This window comes from Malus domestica, chromosome 01, assembly GCF_042453785.1.
Source record: "Malus domestica chromosome 01, GDT2T_hap1".
NCBI classification, from domain to species: Eukaryota; Viridiplantae; Streptophyta; class Magnoliopsida; order Rosales; family Rosaceae; genus Malus; species Malus domestica.
The window spans coordinates 16,935,974-16,960,753 of NC_091661.1; the positions used below are offsets into that span (position 1 = coordinate 16,935,974).

A 24,780-nucleotide genomic window follows, 5' to 3' on the forward strand; every position below is an offset into this window, starting at 1 on the left:
AGTATGAAGCAAAACAACATACAACTATAATCCAAATTAAAAAAAAAAAAAATCATGGTCCAATTGTTACTCATCTTCCCAGAGGAACAAACCAAGAGCATGAATTCAGAAAAATACATAAACAATGCGAAAAACGGGGAGTCTACCGGGAAATGCTCTAAAGTCTAAACTCATGGTAGGATTGTCCACTTTCTACTGTTTGGTGTGAAAAGAAATCTTAGGGGGAGGGTAGGATTGTCGATACCATTTGGGTATTTAGATCACCCACTCTCAAATCCATTAAAATCCTTCATTCACAAAAATTCTAACAAATGTTTGACATTTCCACTACATCTAGATTTGTATGGACTTTTAAAACTTTTGATTGACTACCCATGAATTTGGATATATTTTTTAAATCCTCCTAAATCTTAATTTGACTACACCATGATTTTAAAATCTTTTAAAATCCACATTTAAACTCCTAATTGACTACACGCTGATTTTAAAGTTTATTAAAATACTACTAAATCCTAGTTTGACTACATCCGATTAGTTTCCCAACCAACATTTATTCACACCCAACACATTACACTGTCAGGTGTTTTTCCATACCACGAGTCCTGACCATTTGAACTACACTTGCAGCTTTCCTTTTGCTCCTAAATCAAAATCCTGAATCCACAGTTTTTCTTCTTCCTTCTTCAATTGTCTTTTGGTTGATTTAGTTCAATTAAGATGGAGGGTGACGGAATCAAGTGCTTGAACAAACTCTGTCGTGCTTTAATTGGGGTGCTAATTTTACTACAATGTGTTGTCAACCCTTCCCATTCCCTTGGATTCAATAATATTTCTTCAGGAGGAGTGACGAGGTGCTTTGAGAGGGAAAGAGAAGCACTCCTTGCTTTCAAACAAGGCCTCGTGGATCACTACAATCTCCTCTCTTCGTGGGGAAGAGAAGATCACAAGCAAGATTGTTGCAAATGGGTAGACGTCCACTGCAGCAACCGAACCAACCATGTTACTCAACTTCATCTTGGACGGGAAAGTCTCGTGCATGTCGTACAGCGTGTCCCGCCTCCCCCGGTTCTCAGGGATGAAACCAGAAATTTAACTAAGAGGGGGCACCTTAAAAAATTTGAGCTCATTTTTTTGACAAATAAAGTTAGTTCTTTTACAAATGTTGAAAAAATTAATTACAAAATGCCTAATTTTATTACTCTATTGTCTAATTTTGTTTTTAATTGTTGACAATGTAATGCTCATTTGTACTAATTAACCAAATACATGTAACTCAATAAGGTTTAGACATTAGTGTGTGAAAAAAATATACAAGACGGATGAGCATTTGAAAACTAAAAAAAGATTTTCACTATTTTAATATAATTAATTGAATAATCTGCCAAGCAAAAAAAATAGGAATGATTAATTGAATAATTTGTCCTGAGAGACCACGTGTCGTGAGCCGTTCCTGCTGCGACTCAGCGCTTTGTTCGCAGAGATGAGCGATAGGATCGTCCCCGTGGCGGTCGACTGTAAGCAGAGCATGTTCTACGGGACCACCGTCCGTGGGGTCAAGTTCTGGGACCCCTACTTCTTCATGAACCCGAGGCCGACGTACGAGGCCACGTTTCTGGACCGGCAGCCGGACGACAAGTTTCTAATTCCACAAAATACAAAAAGACTTAAAAAATGTAAACAGAATGAAACAATCAACGCGGAATTGTGTTGATTGTTGCAGGCTTTGTCATTATTTTGGAGAGAAGAGTCAACGTCTAATTACTACACCTACCTACAGAAAAGTAGGTGGTCCACTCACACATGTTCCATACTTGACCATCTGAATCAAGACAACTCAGTGTGTGGATCGTATTGTGAACTATTACGTAGTCACCCAGCCTTATAATACACTCGCATCTTTCCTTGTGCTCCTAAATCAATACTGATTGTACACTTCTTCTTCTTCATTCTTCAATCATCTTTGCCTTGATTTTGTTGAATTAAGATGGAGAATGACGGAATCAGGTGCTTGAAGAAACTCTTTCACACTTCCATTGTGGTTCTACTTTTTCTACAATGTTTCAACCCTTCCCTATCCTCTGGATTCTATAATGTTTCTTTCGGTTTCGGAGCAATTGGCCACCGGGTGGTGACGAGGTGCATAGAGAGTGAAGGGGAAGCACTCCTTTCTTTCAAACAAGGTCTGATTGATGACTACAATCTCCTCTCCTCCTGGGGAAGAGAAGAACACAAGCAAGATTGTTGCAAATGGCTTGGCATCCACTGCAGCAACCGAACCAACCATGTTGCTCAACTTGATCTTGGATGGAATCATATGAATGAAGTTTACTCACTTCAACAGAAAGAACAGCAGGAGTATCCCGAATATTACTTTCAAGGTAAAATGATGAGTCCTAAACTAATTGAGTTGAAGCATTTGAAATATTTGGACTTTTCTTCCGTTAACTTCACTGGGACCCAGCTTCCAGATTTCATTGGTTCTCTTTCCAATTTAAGACACCTCGGTCTCTGGGATGCTTCTTTTGGTGGTCGAATTCCAACTCAGATCGGAAACCTTACCCACTTGCAATATCTTGATCTCAGATCCAATCACTTTGCTAATATAGAAAACCTGAATTCATGGTTGCCTCGTCTTTCTTCTTTAATATATTTGGACCTGAGTTTCAACAATCTTAGTAATGTTCCTGACTGGTTGGAAATAGTTAGTAAGCTCCCTAAACTTACAAACTTGTCTCTGTCTTCTTGCAGTCTTCCATCTCCTCTAATTCATTCCAGTACTCTTTTTAACATAAATTCTTCTAAATCTCTTGCTCATGTTGATCTCAGTTACAACCAACTCACATCTTCTTCCATATTTCTTTGGTTGTCCAAATACAATGCCAGCCTTGTTCATCTTGATCTCAAATACAATAACTTTGCTAATGTAGAAAATCTGAATTCATGGCTGCCTCATCTTTCTGCTTTAACATATTTGGACCTGAGTTACAGCAATCTCAGTAATGTTCCTGACTGGATGGAAGCAGTTAATAAGCATCCTAAACTTACAAACTTGTCTCTGTCTAATTGTGGTCTTCCTTCTCCTCTAATTCATTCCAGTACTCTTTTTAACATAAATTCTTCTAAATCTCTTGCTCATGTTGATCTCAGTTACAACCAACTCACTTCTTCCATATTTCTTTGGTTGTCCAAATATAATTCCAGCCTTGTTCATCTTGACCTCTCTTACAACCAGTTAACTGGCTTATTTCCCGATGTCATTGGAAACATGAGCTCTCTTGCATATCTAGATCTCTCTTCTAACCAATTTGAAGGGGTGATTTCAGAAAGTCATTTCTCGGGTCTCTCCAGATTAAGATCTTTGTATCTGTCCTCTACCTCACTAACTTTAAACTTCCATTCTAAATGGGTTCCTCCCTTCCAATTGGATTATATAATCTTGGGGTCTTGCAAGATGGGTCCACATTTTCCAAATTGGCTTCAAACTCAGAAAAGTTATTGGAGCCTTGATATTTCTAATGCAGGAATTTCTGATATCCTTCCAAGTTGGTTTTGGGAAAGGCTGTCTCATGCTCGTGAAATTGGTTATGTAGATCTCTCCAACAACCAAATCAGAGGAACAATTCCAAACTCGCAAATCAATTTTGTATGTTTCTCTCGTCAACTAAATTTGAGTTGGAACCAATTGGAAGGTCAAGTCCCTCCTTTCCTATTGAAAGCCTCGTCATCCCTCTTTCTCTCCCACAATAAATTTTCAGGGTTGTTTTCTTTCTTGCTTCCAGTTAACGCAAGTCATTTAAGATTGCTTGATCTCTCGAGCAACCATTTACATGGAGAACTTCCCGATTGCTGGACTCATTTCAAAAATCTTTTAATTCTTGATTTGAGTGACAACCGTTTTTTTGGGAGACTTCCTACCACAATGGGCTCTTTATTATCAATTCAAACATTGAACCTAAACAATAATGGATTTGTGGGAGAATTGCCTTCATCTTTGGAGAACTGTACAAGTCTCATGGTTTTTGATGTTGGAGAAAATAAATTATCAGGTTTGATACCTAAATGGTTAGGGGTTGGACTTCCAAATTTGACTATCCTTATCCTCCGTTCTAATCACTTCTATGGAAGCATTCCATCACAGTTGTGTAATATGGGAAGCATTCAAATTTTGGATTTCTCGATGAATAACATCTCCGGAAGTATACCCAAATGTCTCAACAGTTTGACTAATTTGGCTCTAAGAGGAAGTTCAAGTCTAACTATCAGTCATTACTATAATGTATCCTCGAGTGGTCTCGCTTTTCTGTATGACGACGAGGCATCCTTGATATGGAAAGGCATAATGTCCAAATACAAAAGTACTTTGGGGCTTGTAAAGAGTATTCATCTATCAAGTAACCGATTAACGGGGGAGATTCCTAGTGAAATCACTGATCTTGTGGGGTTAGTTTTTTTAAACCTGTCAAGAAACAACTTAACAGGTCAAATAACTCCAAAAATCGGGAAGTTGCAATCTTTAGATTTGCTTGATTTGTCAAACAACCAAATACATGGTACAATTCCAACAAGTCTTTTCGGAATATCTGGCCTTGGTAAGTTGGACTTGTCCAACAACCACCTGTCTGGAAAAATTCCCATGGGGTCTCAGCTTCAAACCTATGAGCCCTCTGTTTTTGCGGGAAATCCTCTCCTTTGTGGAATTCCACTTCAGACGTGTTTTCCTGAGGAAACAACGCCGGCAGAGCAACCAGTGGTTAAGAATCAAGATGAAGATAATGACGGGTTTATAACAACTGGATTTTACGTGAGTTTGGGGCTTGGATTTGTCGTTGGATTCTGGGGAGTTTGTGGGAGTTTGATATTGACAGGTCATGGAGATACACATACTTCAAGCTCTTGAATGGTTTAAATGATTGGCTTTATGTCAAGGTGGCATTGCTCAAGCAACGAAGAATGCTCGATGAATAAGCTGTAAGTATACTGTCGCATAATGAATAATACTGCAATTAACATACATGTCCTCCTCTCTTTTTAAACTCCCGGCTAACGGCTAACGCCTGTAATTTACTTGAATTTTTGTAGCTCGTCCATCGGCTTCTTTGGTACGACATGCTAACCCTTTCGGCTTTCGGTTTGAGAAGGAGCCTGAAGAAGAAGAATGCAATAACTTTTAAGTTGTGGTGGAATTTCTCCAAATTCATGAGTGGGAAATGTATTTGGTTCATTGTCGAGTTGTAATTTTACACAAGTATTTATGGTTTTAGTTTCAATTTTTCCCAATTTGTTATGAATTAATGGATGAATAGACTGCGTTCCAAATTGAAAGCCAGGATTGAAGAGCTGTGTGCAAGAGACTAAAAAGAGTGGCACTAAACGAAGACCAAAAAGAGTGCCACTAAACAATGGACATGAATTAAAATTTCAAAACTACATTGAACTTGTTAAACAAATTCAAAAATAAGTGAGACGACCAGTTTGTGTAATCTCATACAAGCTTGTGATAAACGAACAAGTTTGGCTCATGAAAACAAAGGCAAAATTATTTTTTTTTTTATTTATTTGTTGCCCTAACATACCAAACAGTAGCCCCCAAAATCCGACTCCAGCTAATTACCCCAACAAAATAAGAAGATTAAATTATGAAGAAAGGAAAAAATAATTATGCTTGGGTCCAAATAAATGAGAATTGGAACTCTTGGTAGCCTGTTAGCATCTGGTCAAAATTGTTCCAGCCTATGGCTGATAAGAGTTTTGTTCGAGCCGTTTCCACTCTGGATGTACTCCTGTATGCACGAGAGGTAAGATGAGTAAAAGGGAATGTAATGCTGAATAAGTGCTCTACAGTTTATTGTTTGTGGCTTGTTCTGATCCTTCAGTAGAACGATGCAGAAGCAGATAAAATAGTGTATTCGAATATTGATCAAACATTCAGGATTGGTACAATACTAGTGGAATTAAGCTTGTCTGAGTGAGGGAATATCACTAATCAAATAGCTAATGCACAGCTAACTTGACTGAAAAGGGAAGGGAGGAAATAACGATATCCATATCAATTCCCCTCACTTGGTAAAATAAGAACGTGACAGAAACAGAACAGCCAATTATGAATAACCAGGAATACGAAAAGAAATTCTAATGCATAATATCAATCAGCCCATGAAAGAAAAAAAAAAGAGATTTTGGAAAACCACATGTAGGAGACAGGGAAACAGATTATACTTTCCAACTTTCGCTCCACAACTATATGCTTTTACGGATATCATATAGTAAAGAGGAATGTTGAAAAACAATTTCTTTTCGGGTTGCATAGGTAAGTTTCACAGACCCACCGGGATTAGCATTCGCCCTCCACCCTTGGTCTTAAGGAAAATGGCATGTCATTAGGTTCAAAAGCTAGTTGAAAGGAGAAACATGTAAAGCATTTGTAACCTTACCAAAAGAAACGAAAATACCTTAGCACAGATTTACTTATGTGACAAGAGATTATGTATCAGGAAAAAAACAATGGTAGAAGCTTTCGGAAGGAAACAAAAAAGTAAGAAGAAAGAGATCATACAAGCATATCTTCTGAAAGAACTGTTTCCATTAATGGAAAATGGTACAGGCCTCCTTTCCTGACCCAAAGATAGGATCTCTTGCATCCTTTCAGGCCAGTCTGAATTTAACCTCCGAGCAAAATCTTCAACCTCCCTGAATAACGATTTAAGAAAATATGTAACATTAGCAAGAACAAGTTTTGTCCCTATAAATTGCGTATTTACATGCAGAACCATGGTGGAGGATGCAACTTGAAATTCCAGTTACATCCTTATCAGAAAATAAAATAATACCGACGAGAGAAAAAGACTTGCAGAACCAGAAGAGTGGGCGGCCGGAACCATGTTTCACAACAGATGCTTAATGGTGATGACCAGAATGAGAGCTATTTTTCTTTATAAACATAAACAAATATTTATTTAATATGTCCAAACAACTATTGCACACAGAAAACTAAAAACCAACATCTCTCAAAGCCACCATAAAGAGCTAGCAAAGGCAAAACAATATCCCCAATGTTTACTCATTTTTATCACAGACCAACTTTTTTAAGCAACCTTTTTCATCTTCTTAGCTGGGTGAGGAGTGGATTTGAACATGGGACAGTTTAAAAAAGAAGTGGAGAAATACCACTACATTAATAGCTATTTAGTTTTTAAGCAAACTCTGCAACATTGAAAACAAATGACACTTTGAAATTCTTTTGCAGGTATCAAATTTCATCTTCTAATTGCATATCTTCAATTTCATAAAAATAAAATAAAAAATAAAACAAAAATAAAGCAACGAAGTTGCACCATAATGAGATCCACCATTCTGTTTCCTTAAGCTTTCCATAACTAAAGTCATCATCGACAAAGTTATTACCACCGAGTTCAATTCAGTACTTTTTCTTCCACATGTTGCTCAACGTGATATATATATTTTTTTTCATCCACTAAAATTAAAAAAGATAATATTATATTGCAAACCGTGTAATAACCCAAAATAGTTGCAGACAAACCTATCAATTTTTTCCTTCAATGCCGGATCAATCTCATCGTCAATATCACCATCATCAAACCCAATCATATCATCCACCCTATCATCCTTTAGATCTTGTAGCTTTAATGTCAAACTAGAACTAGGCGTAAATTTGTTGAGTTGATCACTGGGGCAAGCAAAGTTAAGATTGCTTGACACCTAAAACATTTGGGCGAAAAGAAAAATGAAGAAAAATTAGCTACCCAACAACTCAAGCGGAAATGTACAAGTTCAAGACCGAATTAGTGATTCAAACCTCATGGAGCTCATTGGCCTCATATAGACACGTGCTTTTCTGCTGATCTTTTCTCCTGCGATTCTTCTTTTTGTTCTTGGAAGTTTTAATCCCTTTGGAATCTGTGACACATAATTTCCTTACCTCCAATGAGGCCTTCAAAAGGAAATAAAGTAAAAATAGTCGACTAAGACACTACACTTCAAATCCCATTTAAGGGAATCTTAAGTACTTCCAAGTACAGTATAATGTGGGCTAATGCAATCCTGAAAAACATTAGGATCAAGTGTGCATTGTGCAATTTGCTCGTTGGAACTACAACCTACTCAATGATAAATCCAATTTCTCAATTAACAATAACTATGCAGTCAAGGAATAAGAGAGCAATTACTCAGGTATACCTCCAATTTCTCCATTAATGAATGACAAGAGTTCATCAACTGAACGATCATCGTTTTGCTCTTCTTCGAGCTCGGCATTCTGAAAAGTATGGAAGGTTCAATAATGACTACTGTTGATGCACAAAATCAGCGAAGACTTTGGTACAACAGAAAGTGTCAGGTTTTGTGACCTTCGCTTGGTTGCTTCGGTCACTAGTGAGGATAAGTACGTAAATGAATAGAGACAGAGAAACAAACACAGGATGTACGTGGTTCACCCAGATTGGCTACGTCCACGGAGTAGAGGAGTTCTTATTAGTAGTGAAGGGCTTACACAAGTACAAAGGATCAAGCTCTCAATTTAGTGAGTTCTTGTGAATGATTTAACACAAAATGGCATTAGGCAATATTGTGGGGGAATGACCCCTATTTATAGAAAAACTTGTAGCTTTGTCACATTGACATGTGTCATGTTATGATTGGTTCTTGATGTTGACACGTGCTGCGCTCTGATTGGCTTCTAATCTTGACACGTGTCGAGTAGTGATTGGCCTCCTGGTCGGAGGGGAACTCTTCTGGGTCCTTGACAGTATAGCGTTGGCCGGTGCTCGGTAGTTTCGGGATTGGTCAAGTATGGTACAAACAGTGCTCCCCTAAGTTCCCGAGTGAGGGAAGCTCCTCGGTTGGGGACTTGCAAGATCCAATCCCTTGAGTAATCACGAAACTTCTAAGTACCGAAGTGTGGTCTGATCTTCATCTGCCCTTCTCTGGAAGTACCTTTCCTCCATCCAGGAATGGTGTACTTAGCTGATGTTGACGCACAAGGTAATGTATCAATTTCACTTGAAGCTTAGTTGTAGTTTCGGGCTTAGTCAAGTGTGATACAAACCCTATAGTAGGAGTCCCCCAAGTCGCCGAGTTAGGAGATCTGCCGAAAGAGGTGACAGACAAGGTAAGCAGTCAAACTTCCAAGTAAGCAACCCAGGATCAGAGGTTTGACGTCGGCTTCCGGTTGATTGTTCTCATTCTCCTTGTCTCTCATTCAACTGCCAGGATAAGGAGAAGCAAATGGATAAGAGATGATATGAGATACTTTTGCTTTTGAAGAAGTAACTTTCCACAGGCTTATTCTTGAACTGTGCTGGAGGGTTTTCTGGTGCCCTTCAGAGTATAAGGCCGACTCAAAAATTTGAGGGTCAAAACAAGTCCATCAAATCTAGAGTACGTTCGACCTTGATGATATGGGATACTTTTGCTGTTGACGGAATAATGAATGTGGTATGGAAAGGTGTCGTGCTGTAGTGATCTGTTTCAGCTCACCGTTGAACCTTCTGCTTCAATCTTTTGCATGGCAGAAGTGGTGTGCAACCTTTGCATTTAAATGGTCCTTCAGAACATTCCTTCATAGTGACTCATCCACGCTTGGCAGCTTCAGTGTAAAGAGCCAATATCTGATCAACTGTCATGAGGTATTTGCCGGTGGAATTCGTGACCTTGACAGCAGTTGAGGATGAGTACTCGAGAGCAATGCTAAGTAAGCAACCAGGCAAAGGCTCCAGGCAGTCAGTTCCAAATTGGAGGTTTGATTTCAGGTTCCGACTGACTGCTCTCTTTCTCCTTGTCCTGCAGGTGTGGACAAGGACAAAGACAAAGACAGGGAGAAAGCATGATATGGGATACTCCTGCTTTCGACCCTGATGATATGAGATACTCTTGTTCTTGGTGTGGCTTATTTGCTGAGGTATTATCGGGGGGAAATAAAGCTGAGTATTTCGAGAGGTTATGTTGAGGGTGCCTTTTCGAATGCGAGAAAGGGTTGAGCATTTTTGCAGGTTTGCCTGTCCGTTGAGGAGGGAGGTCAATGTATATAGGGATTTCCCAATAACAAGTAGTAATGCTATTCCTTTACCCTTCTTGGTCACAGCAATGTAGTGGGAGCTGCCAGCTTCACGTGTTTTAATTTTGTCAGAGCACTTTGAAAAAGTGGTATGTGGTATCTGGAAAGCTGATATTACGTGTGGAGATTACAGACAAGCTTTATCTAAGGAAATCTGGCTCTCGAAGTTCTGAGAGTTGTGCCTCTTCGGTTTTCGAACAAGCAATCCCGTCGAGGATCTGACTCTCGAGATTCGGAAAGCGGTGCTACTCCGGTTTTTGAGAAAGTAATTATGTTGGGAGTCTTTTCTCGAATGTGAGTAAAGGTTGGTCGTTCTTGCCAACCTGTCTTGCCACAAAACACGGAGGTCGACACACATAGGGACTTTCCAGTTGTCAAGCAGTGGTGCTGTTCCTTTACCCTTATGGGTAATAGTAGGGTAGCTGGCACTTCGAAATTCTCGTGCCTAAACTTTGTCAGAGATCTTTGACAAAGTTATATGTGGTACCCGAGGAGTTGATGGTGCATATGGAGAGCGGTGATTGATCAGTAAGATTCACGTGCTTTCTACTTCACCAGAAATCTTCGACAGATTGCCCGTAATTTCCGCAAAGCTGATTGTGCATGTGACAGGTGCTGACGAGGCTGCAAAAGCAGGTGCTTCTTCGATTTCTGAGATCGGCCCTCGTGGTCTCTGAGCAGCCCAGCTTTTGAGAAAGCATTCGCCTCTTCGATTTCTGAGATCGGCCCTCGTGGTCTCTGAGCAGCCCAGCTTTTGAGAAACCAAACGCCTCTTCGATTTCTGAAGCTCCGTCGAGTGCAGATTTTTATAGAGGCTGGCATTAAGTTCCACAGCACACTTGAATCTCTACCAGTAGAAGCTCATTTCTTGCACTTCTAAGATCTTGATTTGTCTGACCTCTTCCTTCTTCAACACATTTGAAAATGTCTGGACCCTCCGACCGTCGTTTTGACTTGAACCTTGGAGAAGAGACAGCCATGCCTTCTCTAGACAACATATGGCGCCCATCCTTCATATCCCCTACTGGTCCTCTTACCGTTGGGGATTCTGTGATGAAGAATGATATGACCGCTGCAGTGGTGGCCAGGAACCTTCTCACTCCCAAAGATAACAGACTACTTTCCAAACGGTCTGATGAGTTGGCTGTTAAGGACTCTCTGGCTCTTAGTGTTCAGTGTGCAGGTTCTGTGTCTAATATGGCCCAACGCCTATTTGCTAGAACCCGCCAAGTTGAATCATTGGCTGCTGAAGTGATGAGTCTCAAACAGGAGATTAGAGGGCTCAAGCATGAGAATAAGCAGTTGCACCGGCTCGCCCATGACTATGCTACAAACATGAAGAGGAAGCTTGACCAGATGAAGGAATCTGATGGTAAGGTTTTACTTGATCATCAGCGGTTTGTGGGTTTGTTCCAAAGGCATTTATTGCCTTCGTCCTCTGGGGCTGTACCTGGTAATGAAGCTTCAAATGATGAACCTCCAATGCCTCCTCCTTCTGGGGTTTTGTCAAGTACTGAGGCTCCGGATAACCACCCTCCGGTGCTTTCTCTTTCTGGGGCTCTACCGACTGCTGAGACTTCCCCTTTTGTGAAGGCTCCCTTTTGTTTGTTTATTTTGACTCATGTATATGTACATATTTGTGGCTTATCGAAAATATTAATAAATAAGCTTTGCTTCATTTCAACATATTGTGTTAAATACACCAAAGCCTTCTTCATAAAGTTCTTTGAATTTTTGCTTTTGTTGAAACCTGTATTGTTGAAGCTTTGTGAGTGAAGCATGTAGTTTGAGGTAGTGTTCCCTTAATTTCCCGAGTGAGGAAAACTTCTCGGTTGGAGACTTGAAAAATCCAAGTCACTGAGTAGTCACGAACTTTTGAGTACCAAGGCGTAGTATCATATGGTGGGAGTCCCCCAAGTCTCTAGTCGAGGGAGTTGACGAATGAGGTGTCTTGCTAATAGTCCATGTCGTAAGTACCAAAACTTCATTCTTTTGTTTTCTAAGTGGTAGCCCCGGACTTTTTCTTCATAGATTTTGTTTATGAAGGTTGCTAGGCCCGAATAAGTGGAATTGCAGAAGGTGTAACCGTTGGTGCATTAACATCATAATGGGAGCATCACAATGATGGAAGCATCACAATGATGAAAGCATCATAATGATGAAAACACCATAATGATGAAACATCATAATGATGTTTCTTTGGTGGAATTGTTTTTCATTTCCCCTAACAACCGGAATTGTTTTTCAACATAACACCATCATCTGTAGGTCGAATCACAAAGTTGTCTTCATGAAAGTTGTTCGTTAATTCCTTAACTACAACATATCCAAATTGGAGAGCCATCGGAGCAGTACAACTCCAGAAATCCAGGTATGATGAGTGACTGTTTATCATTTGTCTGTCAACCCGTCAGATTTGTTGTGAGCTTTGAAACTCTATTTTCTCTTGCTCAGATCAGCATGCTTTCTTCATTGAAGTTGTTCCTCAGCTTATGAACTACAACATATCCAAATTTGAGATCCCTCGGAGCTGTATAACTCAAGAAACTCAGGTATGATGAATGACTGGTTATTATTTTTCTGTCAACCCGTCAGATTTGTTGTGAGCTTCGAAACTCCATTTTCTCTTGTTCAGATCGGTATGCTTTCTTCATTGAAGTTGTTCCTCAGCTTGTGAACTACAACATATCCAAATTTGAGATCCCTCGGAGCTGTATAACTCAAGAAACTCAGGTATGATGAATGACTGGTTATTATTTGTCTGTCAACCCGTCAGATTTGTTGTGAGTTTCGAAACTCCATTTTCTCTTGTTCAGATCGGTATGCTTTCTTCATTGAAGTTGTTCCTCATCGACTCTTTCATAACATATCAAAAATTCAGGATGAACTAACGGTTAAATATTTCCAGATCTTCGAAACATCACAACAGCTTCGAAATCTGCAAGAAGCCGACTATCATGTTTGGAGCTTCAACACTTTAATTTCCGTCGCTCAAACAGAAATGGTTCCTTCTTGAAAGTTGTTCATATGCTCAAGAACTATAGGGTGTCCAAAATTCAGCTCCATTGGAGAAGAGCAGAGGTTGCAGAAATGTGATAGATGAAAGGAGGCGGAAGAGGGAGAGAGAGAAAAAGTCTCTTGGGTTGGATTTCTATTTTGGGGCAGATTCCAATTTTTGTAGCACCTTCATTATTGATGAATTGCTTGTACTTTTGTCCATTATGAAATTTGGGACTTTGGCTTGTTGTTGGATCTATTATAATATGTTTGGGAACATATATAAGTGAATAAATAAGAAGGAAAATTGTGGGCCCTTGTGGGTGTAAAACAAAAAATGTTTATGTTTACCCAAGTGTTTTTGTACAAGTTCAAGGGCATCTTGGGTTTTGTGAACAAAATTTGTTTATTTGGAGCAAGGTTTTGTGTTGAAGCTTTGTAGGTGAAGCTTTGGAGGTGAAGCTTTTCGGGTGAAGCTTGTTGGGTGAAGCTTTTTAGGTGAAGCTTTGTGGGTGAAGCTTTTTAGGTGAAGCTTTTCGGGTGAAGCTTTTTGGGTGAAGCTTTTTAGGTGAAGCTTTTCGGGTGAAGCTTTTTGGGTGAAGCTTTTTAGGTGAAGCTTTTTGGGTGAAGCTTTTTAGGTGAAGCTTTGATGGTGAAGCTTTTTGGGTGAAGCTTTTTAGGTGAAGCTTTGTGGGTGAAGCTTTGGAGGTGAAGCTTTTCGGGTGAAGCTTTTTGGATGAAGCTGTTTTTTTTTTTTTTTTTTTTTTTTGGCGCTTGACACGGTCTTCATTTGCTTGTTTTGTAGTGACTCTTTATTGAATTCATTGCCAAATGGCCTTCATTACATAGGATGCCGAACGACTATAGCTCAACACTTGTACATCGTGAGTCTATTTGTAGTAGTACTTCAAGTGATCAGCGTTCCATGGATGGCCAAGGGTCTTGCCATCGGAGCTTCTAAGTGTGTAAGAGCCAGGGCGACTGATGCCAATGACTTCATACGGTCCATCCCAGTTTGGACTAAGTGTGCCTTCACTCGGGACTCTGTCGCAGAGTAATCTTTTCTTTAAGACCCAGTCTCCTATTTTGAAAGAACGAGGCTTGACCCTAGAGTCATAATAGTTGGAGATGCGCTGCTTGTAGGCGACATTCCTCAAGTGAGCTTGGTTTCTGTGTTCCTCGACTAAATCCAAGTTGAGGGTGAGTTGTTTGTCATTTTCACTTTGAATGTAGTTCTGGACTCGGAATGTTGCTTGCTCGAGCTCAACAGGGACAACCGCCTCTGTGCCAAAGGCAAGTGAGAATGGAGTTTCTCCTGTTGAAGTCCGATATGAAGTGCGATATGACCAAAGAACTTGGGGTACAAATTCTGGCCAACAGCCTTTAGCTTTGTCCAAGCTGGTTTTCAAAGTGCGCTTGATTATTTTGTTGATGGCCTCAACTTGTCCATTAGACTGGGGATGAGCTGGAGAGGCAAAGCATAAGTTGATGTTGAACTTAGAGCAGAACAACCTGAACTTCTTGTTGTCAAACTGTCGCCCATTTTCAGTGACTATCGCATTGGGAATGCCGAATCTACAAAGGATGTTCTTCCACACGAAGTCTTCTATCTTTGCCTCAGTAATGGTTGCCAAGGGTTCTACTTCGGCCCACTTTGTGAAGTAGTCCACTGCAACGACTGCGTAACAGACTTTGCCCTTCCCTGCCGGCATTGGGCCGATCAAATCAAGTCCCCACTGGGCGAAGGGCCAAGGGCTGATCATAGGAGTAAGAGGCTCTGGAGGGGAATGAGGAATAGCCGCATATCGTTGACATTTGTCACATGAGCGGGATACTTTGATGGCATCCTGGTGGAGTGTTGGCCAGTAATATCCTTGGCGAAAAGTCTTGTGTGCTAGGGACCGAGATCCAGCATGATCTCCACAGACTCCCTCATGTATTTCCCGAAGGACGATTTCCGCCTCGGCAGGCGTAAGACACCTTAAGTATGGCAGGCTAAAACCTCGCTTATAGAGTTGATCATTGATGATCAGGTAGCGGGTAGACTTGTATCGAATTTGCTTAGCCTGGACTTTATCATTTGGGAGGGTGCCATGAGCAAGGAAATTATAGATCGGGGTGATCCAACTATCCCCCTGTTGTAAGTTGCATACTTCTGCGGCCATGGTGCTTGGTGTTGCCAACAGTTCGACATGAATTTTTCTTCCAATCTTGTCTTCCACAGCTGAGGCGAGGCGAGCCAGGGCGTCTGCATGACTGTTTGTCGCTCGAGGAACTTGGGTGATCTGGTAGTGGAAGTGCTTGAGCAAAAGTTGTGTTTGCGCAAGATATGCTGCCATGGAGCTGTCCTTAGCATCAAAGTTGTTGGTAACCTGGTTGACCACTAATTGGGAGTCACTGAAAATATCAATTTGTTTAACCCCGAGGTGTTTGGCCAAACGTAATCCTGCTAGAAGGGCTTCATACTCGGCCTCATTGTTTGATGCCTTGAATTTGAAACGAAGAGCATACTCCATTGCTACTTTGTCGGGCGTAGTCAAGACTAGTCCCGCTCCACAGCCCTGTTGGTTGGATGAGCCATCAACATACAGACTCCATGCTGAGGTCGTTGATTCTACCTTCTGAGCTTCCGATGGTAATGAAGCTACTGCTTCAGGTGTAGAAGCAATGTCAACAGGATATGTGAAGTCGGCGATGAAATCTGCTACTGCTTGGCCCTTCTCAGCTGGCTTTGGTTGGTAGGAGATGTCAAACTGACCCAACGCTATTGCCCATTTGATCATTCGCCCTGAAGTGTCAGGACTTTGGAGTATCTGTCGAAGAGGATAATTGGTAAGCACGATGATGGAGTGCGCTTGGAAGTAAGGGCGGAGTTTTCGAGCAAACATGACCAATGCCAGAGCCAATTTCTCAATGTTAGAGTACCGTGTCTCCGCATCTTGTAAGGCTTTGCTAGCGTAGTAGACAGGTCGCTCAATATTCCCATCCTTTCGAATCAGAACGGAACTTACGGCTGAAGCTGATACCGATAGGTAGATAATGAGAATGTCTCCTACCTCGGGCTTGGAGAGTAGAGGGGCTTTACTCATGTACTCCTTGAGGTTTTTGAATGCCTCGGCACATTCATCAGTCCATGTAATGTACTTCCTACTTCCCTTAAGTGCTTTAAAAAAGGGAGCACATTTGTCTGTGGCCTTAGAAATGAACCTGGTTAAGGCTGCCACCTTGCCAGTAAGGCTCTGGATGTCCTTTGAAGTTACCGGTTCCTTCATGTCGAGGATTGCTTTGATCTTCTCGGGATTAGCTTCAATGCCTCGTTGGCTAATCATGAAACCTAAGAATTTGCCAGAGGCTACGCCGAAGGCACATTTGTTGGGGTTTAACCTCATTCGATACCTCTTCAAAATAGTGAAAGTTTCATATAGGTTGGTGATGTGTTGGTCAGCATGTTTGCTCTTGACTAACATATCATCAACGTAAACTTCCATGCTCTTCCCAATCTGCTCGGCGAACATTGAGTTGACTAGTCTCTGATAAGTCGCTCCTGCATTCTTTAGGCCGAAAGGCATGACTTTGTAGCAGTATAGTCCTCTGTCGGTAGTGAAGGCTGTGTGTTCTTGATCCGAAGGGTTCATGAGGATTTGGTTGTATCCTGAGTAAGCATCCATGAAGCTCAGGAGTTCACACCCGGCAGTAGAGTCTATAAGTATGTCAATAAGAGGAAGAGGGAAGCTATCTTTCGGACACCCTTTGTTTAGGTCGGTGTAGTCAACACACATTCTCCACAAGACCTTTTGAAGCAAAAGACTTTCTTTGGTCGGATTTTTCTTAACAAGGACCACATTTGCTACCCATGTCGGGTAATTGACTTCGCGGACAAAGCCTATGCCTTTGAGTTTTTCAACTTCTGCTTTCATTGCCTCGTATCGTTCAGCGTCATAAGATCTTCGCTTCTGTCTCACCGGCTTGATCTTGGGGTCAATACTCAAACGATGACAGATGACATCGGGAGAGATGCCTGGCATGTCCTCGTATGACCAGGCGAAGACTTCAGTGTTCTCTTTCAAAAAAGATATCAATGCTAACCGAAGGGGTGGTGACAATGTGGTGCCAATCTTCACCATGCGATCTGGATAATCTCTTGAGATAGGTACCTTCTCCAACTCTTCAGCAGGTTGGGCTTGCTGGGTGAAAGAGTCATCTCGAGGATCATCGGGTTGATTGTTGCTATCAGGAAGATCCAAGTTCGCTTCATCTAGGCTGGTCTTTGTGACTTGGTCATGTACAGACAGGGTTTCCTTGGGTCCGGGCAAGTGTTGTTGCTTAACTGAAGTGTTGTAACATGATCGTGCACTAAGCTGATCTCCTCTGATGTAGCCGTTGCCATGGGGGGTTGGAAATTTCATCAACAGCATATGCGTGGATACCATAGCCTTGAGATCATTGATGCCTGTGCGCCCAAAGATGACATTGTATGTCGTTGGGCAGTCAACCACTAGGAAGTTAGTGGTAATGGTAGCCGTGTAAGGGCCTGTACCAATAGTAAAGGGTAAATGTATGCTCCCTAAGGGTTGCACGATATCACCGGAGAAGCTTATCAGAGGAGAAATCGAGCGATCGAGCAAGTGTTCAGCTACACTGAGTGCCCTGAAAGCTTCGGCAAAAATGATATTGACCGAAGCCCCTGTGTCTACGAGGATTCGTCGAACATCAAAGTTGGCTATGTGAGCCTCCACGATCAATGGGTCGTTATGAGGGTAGATGATGCCTCTTTCTTCCTCAGGGTAGAAACATATCGGATCCCAGTTAGGCTTTTGATACTTCCCTCCCCTGATGTCTTCCACGTGAAACACTTGGTGACCAGGCCTCAGAATTCGTTCACTGTTTTTCATGGCCCTATTGGAAGATTCAGATATGGGTGTGCCGCCGCTTATGGAATATATGACATTCACCTGGCGTTGGTTACGGTTATCCCTTTGAGGGTGAAGGAGGAATTGATCAATTTTTCCTTCTCGTGCCAAAGCTTCAATACGATCACGGAGGATGATACATTTCTCGCTATCATGGCTGTTATGCTCATGGTAGCAACAAAACATGCCCGCGTTATTCGGGGGCGTGTAATCTGGGTGCCTCGGCTTTGGCTTTGGTATCAGGTGAGCTATGCTGGGGTAAATGGCCGCGCATGTGGCATTCAAGGGCGTGTATGTCTCATACCTTAGGGTAGGGGGTATCTTGACGCGGGTTTGACCCACTGCATTGACTGCCTGGGGGCGAGCGTTATTGTGGCGATACCCTTGGTTATCGGGATAGTGTCCCTTACTCTTTTTACTGAAATGAGAGTGGTGAGGATGGAAATCCTTCCTCTTGCCTTGAAATTGATATGTCTGTTGATTCGGCGAAGCATTATGCAAGGCATGGGGAGGTGCCACTGCTGTTTGGAAAGTCGAGGTCTTCTCATTTAGGTGAGTCTGGCTTCCACCTCCCACTTGTTGATAAAGGATGGTTGTAGGGGGTTTCTCCTGATATGTCTTTGCCTCGGCGGAGGCATGGTTATAAGCCTGCGCCATCACCTCAGAGTAAGTCTTCCAAGTATTGGCATTGATCATGTATTTAAAGAAACAATCACGTAGGCCTGCCGTGAAGGCTTTGAGGGCAGTCTTGTCGTCTGCCTCGGCACACCGGGAGTATTCATGGCTGAAGCGGCCAGCATACATACGTAATGACTCGTCTGGCTTCTGGCGGATAGTGTACAGGTCATCTGCAGAGTGCAAGCGATCGGTTTGGAAAATGTGTTGGGAAACAAATAGTTTCCTCAATTCCTCAAATGAGTCTACCGTCTCAGGTGTAAGACGACAATACCAATTTAGAGCTCCGCCAGAGAGGGTGGAGGGGAAGAGAAGACATCGCTCTTCGTCGGTGTGCATCCGGTATGCCATGGTGGACTCAAAGAGGTTAAGGTACTCAATCGGGTCCTCTTTTCCAGTATCAAGTTGCAAGCCAAGCTTTTGCTTTGTCTTTGCTTCAAGGGGGGTGTTGAGGATCCTCCTTGTAAGAGGGCCAGGCCTGGGTTGGTTCCAGTCAGGTATTTCAGCCTGACGTTCAGCCTTCAACTTGTTTACTTCCTCAATAAGTTGTAGGACAAGGGGGTCCTGAGAGGAGTTATGTGCCACTGGAGCTTTCTTTCGTAAATCTCCATCTCCTCTTGGAATTAGGAAGGTTTGATCAAGGGCATGTGATTTTTCCCTGGACTCGTTGTACTGGCTTCCAGGGTATGTCTGTCGGAACACCTCTGAGTCCCCTGTACCCTCATGTCTCTCTAGGACTTGTTGCCCCTTCCCCAAATTGGTGGCCGGCTCGGGCCGTGGCAGGGGACCGAGTCTCTCAGAAATCCTTGGGTCATTGATCTTTGAGCTTATATGGATGGAATTCTCTCGACGTTGCTTCAGGAAATCCCGACAATCGCGAAAGACGGCTTTCGATCCTTCTGCCCCTTCAGCAAAGAGGTGTCTCCCTCCACTTCTCATGGTTCGGGTCGAAGCAACTGGGTTAAGAGAAGCCTCATGTTGATTATCAAGTCGAGGGGTAATCTGTTCCCTATCAGGGATATCTATGTCGAATGCATGTGACCCTCCATGTTGGAGGGCACCCAGTTGATGGTTGACTTCCACGGGGGCAACAAGCTCGCGTGTCTGAGCTTGCCTAGCTTCGTGGAGTGTCTCGAAGAGCTTCTCATATTGCTCCTGGAGGACCTCATTCCTCATTGCTATCTTGTTGTTCTGAGCTTCCAACTCATCGACTTTAGCTTGAAGAAGAACTCGTTTTCCTTCCTTCTTTCGTTGTTTCGCACTATGTGCATGGGGGGTGTCATTCTGTGTGCTGTGGCTTCCTTCGCTTCCCATGTTGGAGAGGGATGCCTGATCAAAAGAAAGTGTACGAATGATAGAAACCAGCTTGACACAGCTGAAGAGAGTAGGAATAAGTGTCGTTTCCCACAGACGGCGCCAAATGTTGATGCACAAAATCAGCGAAGACTTTGGTACAACAGAAAGTGTCAGGTTTTGTGACCTTCGCTTGGTTGCTTCGGTCACTAGTGAGGATAAGTACGTAAATGAATAGAGACAGAGAAACAAACACAGGATGTACGTGGTTCACCCAGATTGGCTACGTCCACGGAGTAGAGGAGTTCTTATTAGTAGTGAAGGGCTTACACAAGTACAAAGGATCAAGCTCTCAATTTAGTGAGTTCTTGTGAATGATTTAACACAAAATGGCATTAGGCAATATTGTGGGGGAATGACCCCTATTTATAGAAAAACTTGTAGCTTTGTCACATTGACATGTGTCATGTTATGATTGGTTCTTGATGTTGACACGTGCTGCGCTCTGATTGGCTTCTAATCTTGACACGTGTCGAGTAGTGATTGGCCTCCTGGTCGGAGGGGAACTCTTCTGGGTCCTTGACAGTATAGCGTTAGCCGGTGCTCGGTAGTTTCGGGATTGGTCAAGTATGGTACAAACAACTACCAAAAAGAAGGATATATTATTTAGCATAGTATAAAAGCCAGAAAACATATTATGTAGTACGTTTTGAATTCAGATTCATCAAATACCAAACTCACCTTCAATTTCTCTCTTTCCTGAAGTTCCCTCCTCTTTCTTGCATATAATCGATTCAAAAGCCGAATGCGTGGATCGTCAGTTGAATTTTTCAAAGGCTCCAACTTCTCTTCCTGGATGATTTCTTAGTGGTGTTAAAAACAACAAAGAAACACCAAGTTTTTGCTAAGCATACACAGATATCTCAAGCATCGGAGACCTCTGTAAGATCATCAGGGAGATGAAATATTTCACGTATCTCCTCAGGTGTTTTCCCTTCAATTATTCGTGCAAGAGCATGACTAGTAAGATCCACCAATGGTTTTAATTGGAGGCTGTCAGCAGCTGAAGTCAACTCACAGAGCAACTTGGTGTCCATTCGGATGTATTTTTCATCAAAAGCCTTGCATTCCTACATAAACGAGTGGTGCCGAGTCATATAAGCGTGCCGAGTTTACACCAGCATCAGAGTAAACATTTAATCCAGTGTGCAGGTGGAGATTAATGTCCTCAATAGCTCAAATTTATGCAAAACAGACAGAGGGCATAGACTCAGAAAGAAGGAAAACAGAATGACATTCCAAAAACATGTAGAACCTTGTTCGAGCGACCTGGTACTTGATGAAACCGGCAGTAATCAAGAATTAAGCTCAACATTGCAGTACTGACTCTTTCAGGAAGAGATATTGCATGGTTCTTGGAAGCTCCCATCCCTTTCTGTATATTTTCTTTGCATATCATAGGGCAATACATGGCAACCTCTTGTTCCACTTGTTGGATTGAACCGTCGGTAGTCTGAAGCCAGATATAAGACTTCATCATCTGAGAATGAGTTGGCACCGATGTGGCTTTAGAATTCCAACATTACAAAGTAAACGAAAAATATAAAACAGTTAAACAACCCACCCACCTTCACCCCCTCCAAATAAACAAAAACAAAAAGAGAGAGCAAATTAACACTCAACAAGTAGAGGCAGCTACAAGCATTCAAAAGAAACGAAAAACAGAAAACAATTGATTCGACTATGGCTTGAACAACAAAGAAAAGAAAACATAATGCATTTATCTATTAAACACTAGACAAAGACGACATAACATAGTGGAAAAAAAGGAAGAAGGGGCATAAAAAGAATCACGAAGAATGCGTACGGAAAAGTGATAATACCTCAGGTTTAATAACAGTCATGTCACCTTCTGACATTTGAACAATCCCAAGTTCTGAGGCTTAAAAACTGGAGTGCATCAGGCAAAAGAAAACAGCTTTATGCTTCTCATGCAACAACTTGCTGATACTCTGTTAAGTCAAACAAAATTATAATTAGCAGCCCTTCTATGCAAATCCTTACCCAAAATTAAAGTTTACACAAATTTAACATAAACCCAAGTTAGCCAGGGCAGTAAACCACCCTTTGCAATCCCCACTCCGTCGTCTAGATTAAATTAGAATATCGCTCTCAAAACATAAACCCAGCTCTTACTTGCCATGAACAATACAAGTTCCAATTTTTCTTAACAAATCTATACTTACATTTATATTTCTACTAAACTTAATTCCATTTATTCCCAAGTCCATGAAAAAGCATTCTGGTGATTATACTGCTCTAAATCAAGGGAGAAAAATTGCAATTCATTGGTATTTTAGTTGAATTTCTCGATTAAACTAACTGTTATTACCAATAAATGATTGTTTTTCCTAAAGATTTTAGTTCACCGAGCTCCGGATTAAAGGGTACTTAGGAATTTCATTTTTCTATTCAATCATTTCCATTTTTCCTGCACTTTCTGGGCAACCAAACAGGCATACAGAAGAGAAACAAAACATGGTAAAGAAAAGAAAAAGGACAGACAATTAATTAACACGAAGGAGACATACGAAATGTACGGATTCCAGGTAGGGGGAGCTTTGAATTGCAGAGATTTGGCGGTTGTCGGCGAATCCCAAAAATGGATAAAATTGCGAATAAATTTTAGAAAAAAAAAAAAAAAGAGAAAAAAAGCAACTCTTGTGTGACTGAAATTGCGTCAAAAATCAAAAGGTCTGCAAATCACACGTCAGCGTTTCGTTAGGGTTTCCTGACCTCTTGTATTTATTTTGATTTGATTGATTAGTGTTGTTTGTTTGTACACTTCCTGGTGCGGGCCCACCTTAATAAACGGATCATATTGATCATCAATGTGAGCTGGTAATTAGCAGCCCTTGATTGAAAATGGTTCTTATCAATGAGGCCCGTACGCCCCTTACATAGTTGGACACCGAGAGCAACCCTCCCCAGACAATATATTATGCTATTCACCCATTTAACAGTAATTGTTCTTACTGAACAGTAATCATCTTTACCGTTACACTTCAATAACCCTGGTAATAGGTAATAAAATAATAATAATTTTTTTATTTATAAAATAATACTAAGATAATTAAAAAAGACAAAGCAAAAGCAGCATCTGACTTTCTCTCTCTCTCTATGTTGAAATGAAGACCACAAACACAAAGCTTATCCTCCTCCACCCCCAAGCAATCCACAAACGGCGGAAGCCACCGCCTGTGGCTCCTCTTCTTCTTCACCTTCTTCACCCTCACTCTCATCAGCACCACCATCCCCCAAACCCTCCCCACCTCCGTACTCCCCCTCCCGCTCGCAGTCCTAGATGCACTTCTTCACTACGCCATTTCATCATCAAACACCTCGTCAGCACCCCACATGCCCCCGTCGGAACTCACCTCCATATCCTCCGCCCTCACCCGCCTCTGCGCACCCAACTGCAATTTCCTCGTTTTCGGCCTCACCGATCCAGAACCTGACAGAAAAAAAGATTAAAAAAGGCGTCTGACATCAACTGACGTTAGAACCACCTTAGGCGCCTGGGCCGGCACGAATCCACGGGCCTGGCGCTCGGCCCTGCTAGGGCTCCCTCGCCAGCCAACGCTAAAATTCCTCTCTTTGGCAATCAGGCCCTGTGCTGAAGCCTGTCCATAGAGCAAAAGCTCCCGCTGGAGCTGCTCTGAATATTGAGTTAAACTTGTCGCAGTGAATATTGAATTAAATCTTTTAATCGTATCAATTCATCGCAGTGTTCGAAAAAACGGCCTAGGCGGATTGGAACCTTGTGCAAAACGGCTAGGCGGGCTAGGCGGCTGGGCGGTTTTTTTTTTTTTTTTTTTTTTTTTTGAAATTAAAAAAAAAAACTTAGATTAAGCCTAATTCTAACATTTGACTCATTTAGCATTCAAACATTTGACTCGTTGTTAATTTTATCCTATGAAAACTTGTTCTGAAGTATACCATATTATTATGATTCGCAGATGTGAACTTGTTTTTGAGAACTGCTTTGTTCTAGAAGAAAATGTTCTCGGGCAGGAAGGAAAAAGTGTAGTGATGCTTTTATTACAACTTTGTTATTGGAAGGAAAGATCATTTGGATTGGTTGCATGTTAAAATTCGCAGCAAGAATTGATATGTTAGTTAACTTATAACCTGATTTCTCATCTGTCATATGGCTTCTGAGCTGCTGTTTAGTATTAGGGCGATCAAAATTTACCATTAGCGAAGACTTTCACCATGGGACTTATTCCTGTATTGCTGGAACTGCTCAACCAGACTTGTTCTAGTAATATATGATGCCAACAGTTTTGTTGCGCCACTGGCCTCCCAGATTATCACCTAAAGAAAATAGACGACTTTATGAATTACTTCATTTATTGAAAGAAATATTTCTTTTGTACATTTTCTACCTATTTTGTAAGAGTCACTATGCACTTATTCATAGGATATACAAAAAAATTACCTAAATCCACCTAGGCCGCCTAGGCTCCCGCCTAGGCGCTAGCCCGCCGCCCGACTAGCGCCTAATTTTTTTTAGAACCTTGATTCATCGTACATTATGCACTTAAAAATTATTTTAAATATTTTATTTAAAATTAAACACAAATAGTACCAGATAAAAATTGACAGTATGATTTATGATGAACGAACAAGATTAAAGAATTTCCTGAATCCTCACAAAGAGGATTAGAAGAAAATCCTCATTCGTATGAGCCACCTAGTCTGGACTCTGAACAGAAAAAATTTTCCTTCATAGGACATATTCTCTTATAAGTCACATCACTAATACATCACGTA

At 41.6% G+C, this 24,780-nt stretch overlaps 3 protein-coding genes, 1 long non-coding RNA gene and 1 pseudogene across 7 annotated transcripts in view; 4 read left to right on the forward strand and 1 right to left on the reverse strand.

Annotated features, from left to right (window-relative positions):
• LOC103403871 (receptor-like protein EIX2) overlaps positions 1–5,208 on the forward strand; it is a 35,801-nt gene extending 30,593 nt beyond the window's left edge. The window contains exon 3 of the transcript XR_011578509.1: positions 5,147–5,208. The gene's annotated coding sequence lies outside the window, so the exon portion shown is untranslated. The remainder of the gene's footprint in view (positions 1–5,146) is intronic.
• On the forward strand, positions 1,883–5,326 carry LOC103417604 (receptor-like protein EIX2). 2 transcript variants are annotated; one of them, XM_029096192.2, is made up of 3 exons: positions 1,885–2,378; positions 3,522–4,968; positions 5,080–5,326. In XM_029096192.2, exons 1-2 carry the CDS (start codon positions 1,985–1,987, stop codon positions 4,895–4,897), a joined length of 1,770 nt encoding a protein of 589 aa, XP_028952025.1. In that variant the 5' UTR covers positions 1,885–1,984; the 3' UTR covers positions 4,898–4,968; positions 5,080–5,326. The 2 variants fall into 2 exon arrangements, with proteins under 2 accessions (XP_008353997.3, XP_028952025.1); XM_008355775.4 differs by having other exon boundaries at positions 1,883–4,968.
• LOC103406208 (SKP1-like protein 21) lies at positions 4,497–22,724 on the reverse strand. 3 transcript variants are annotated; one of them, XM_070817840.1, is made up of 10 exons: positions 22,536–22,724; positions 21,828–21,956; positions 21,260–21,484; positions 20,883–21,074; positions 20,686–20,796; positions 8,194–8,272; positions 7,814–7,914; positions 7,538–7,716; positions 6,554–6,687; positions 4,497–5,142 (listed from the first exon to the last, which is right to left on the reverse strand). In XM_070817840.1, exons 2-10 carry the CDS (start codon positions 21,861–21,863, stop codon positions 5,048–5,050), a joined length of 1,152 nt encoding a protein of 383 aa, XP_070673941.1. In that variant the 5' UTR covers positions 21,864–21,956; positions 22,536–22,724; the 3' UTR covers positions 4,497–5,047. The 3 variants fall into 3 exon arrangements, with proteins under 3 accessions (XP_070673941.1, XP_070673947.1, XP_070673946.1); XM_070817846.1 differs by lacking the exon at positions 4,497–5,142 and adding an exon at positions 5,388–5,780; XM_070817845.1 differs by lacking the exon at positions 4,497–5,142 and adding an exon at positions 6,116–6,426.
• Positions 12,207–13,117, forward strand: LOC139193948 (uncharacterized). The gene is made up of 4 exons (XR_011578531.1): positions 12,207–12,440; positions 12,524–12,621; positions 12,705–12,802; positions 12,978–13,117. It is a non-coding gene; the product is annotated as an uncharacterized lncRNA (long non-coding RNA).
• A 408-nt stretch (positions 22,725–23,132) lies between the features above and the next one.
• Positions 23,133–23,478, forward strand: LOC139197738 (protein IRREGULAR XYLEM 15-like; annotated as a pseudogene).
• The last annotated feature ends 1,302 nt before the right edge of the window (positions 23,479–24,780 follow it).

What these genes read in the sequence shown, in the direction of transcription:
- LOC103417604 (XM_008355775.4), top strand. Translation starts at nt 1,985, where the DNA reads ATGGAGAATGACGGAATCAGGTGCTTGAAGAAACTCTTTCACACTTCC.
- LOC103406208 (XM_070817840.1), bottom strand. Translation starts at nt 21,863, where the DNA reads ATGTCAGAAGGTGACATGACTGTTATTAAACCTGAG. An exon ending in TACCAGGTCGCTCGAACAAG is followed by an intron (nt 21,075 to 21,259) that starts GTTCTACATGTT and finishes TCGTTTATGTAG; the next exon opens with GAATGCAAGGCTTTTGATGA. An exon ending in TTGAAGGAAAAAATTGATAG is followed by an intron (nt 6,688 to 7,537) that starts GTTTGTCTGCAA and finishes ATCGTTATTCAG; the next exon opens with GGAGGTTGAAGATTTTGCTC.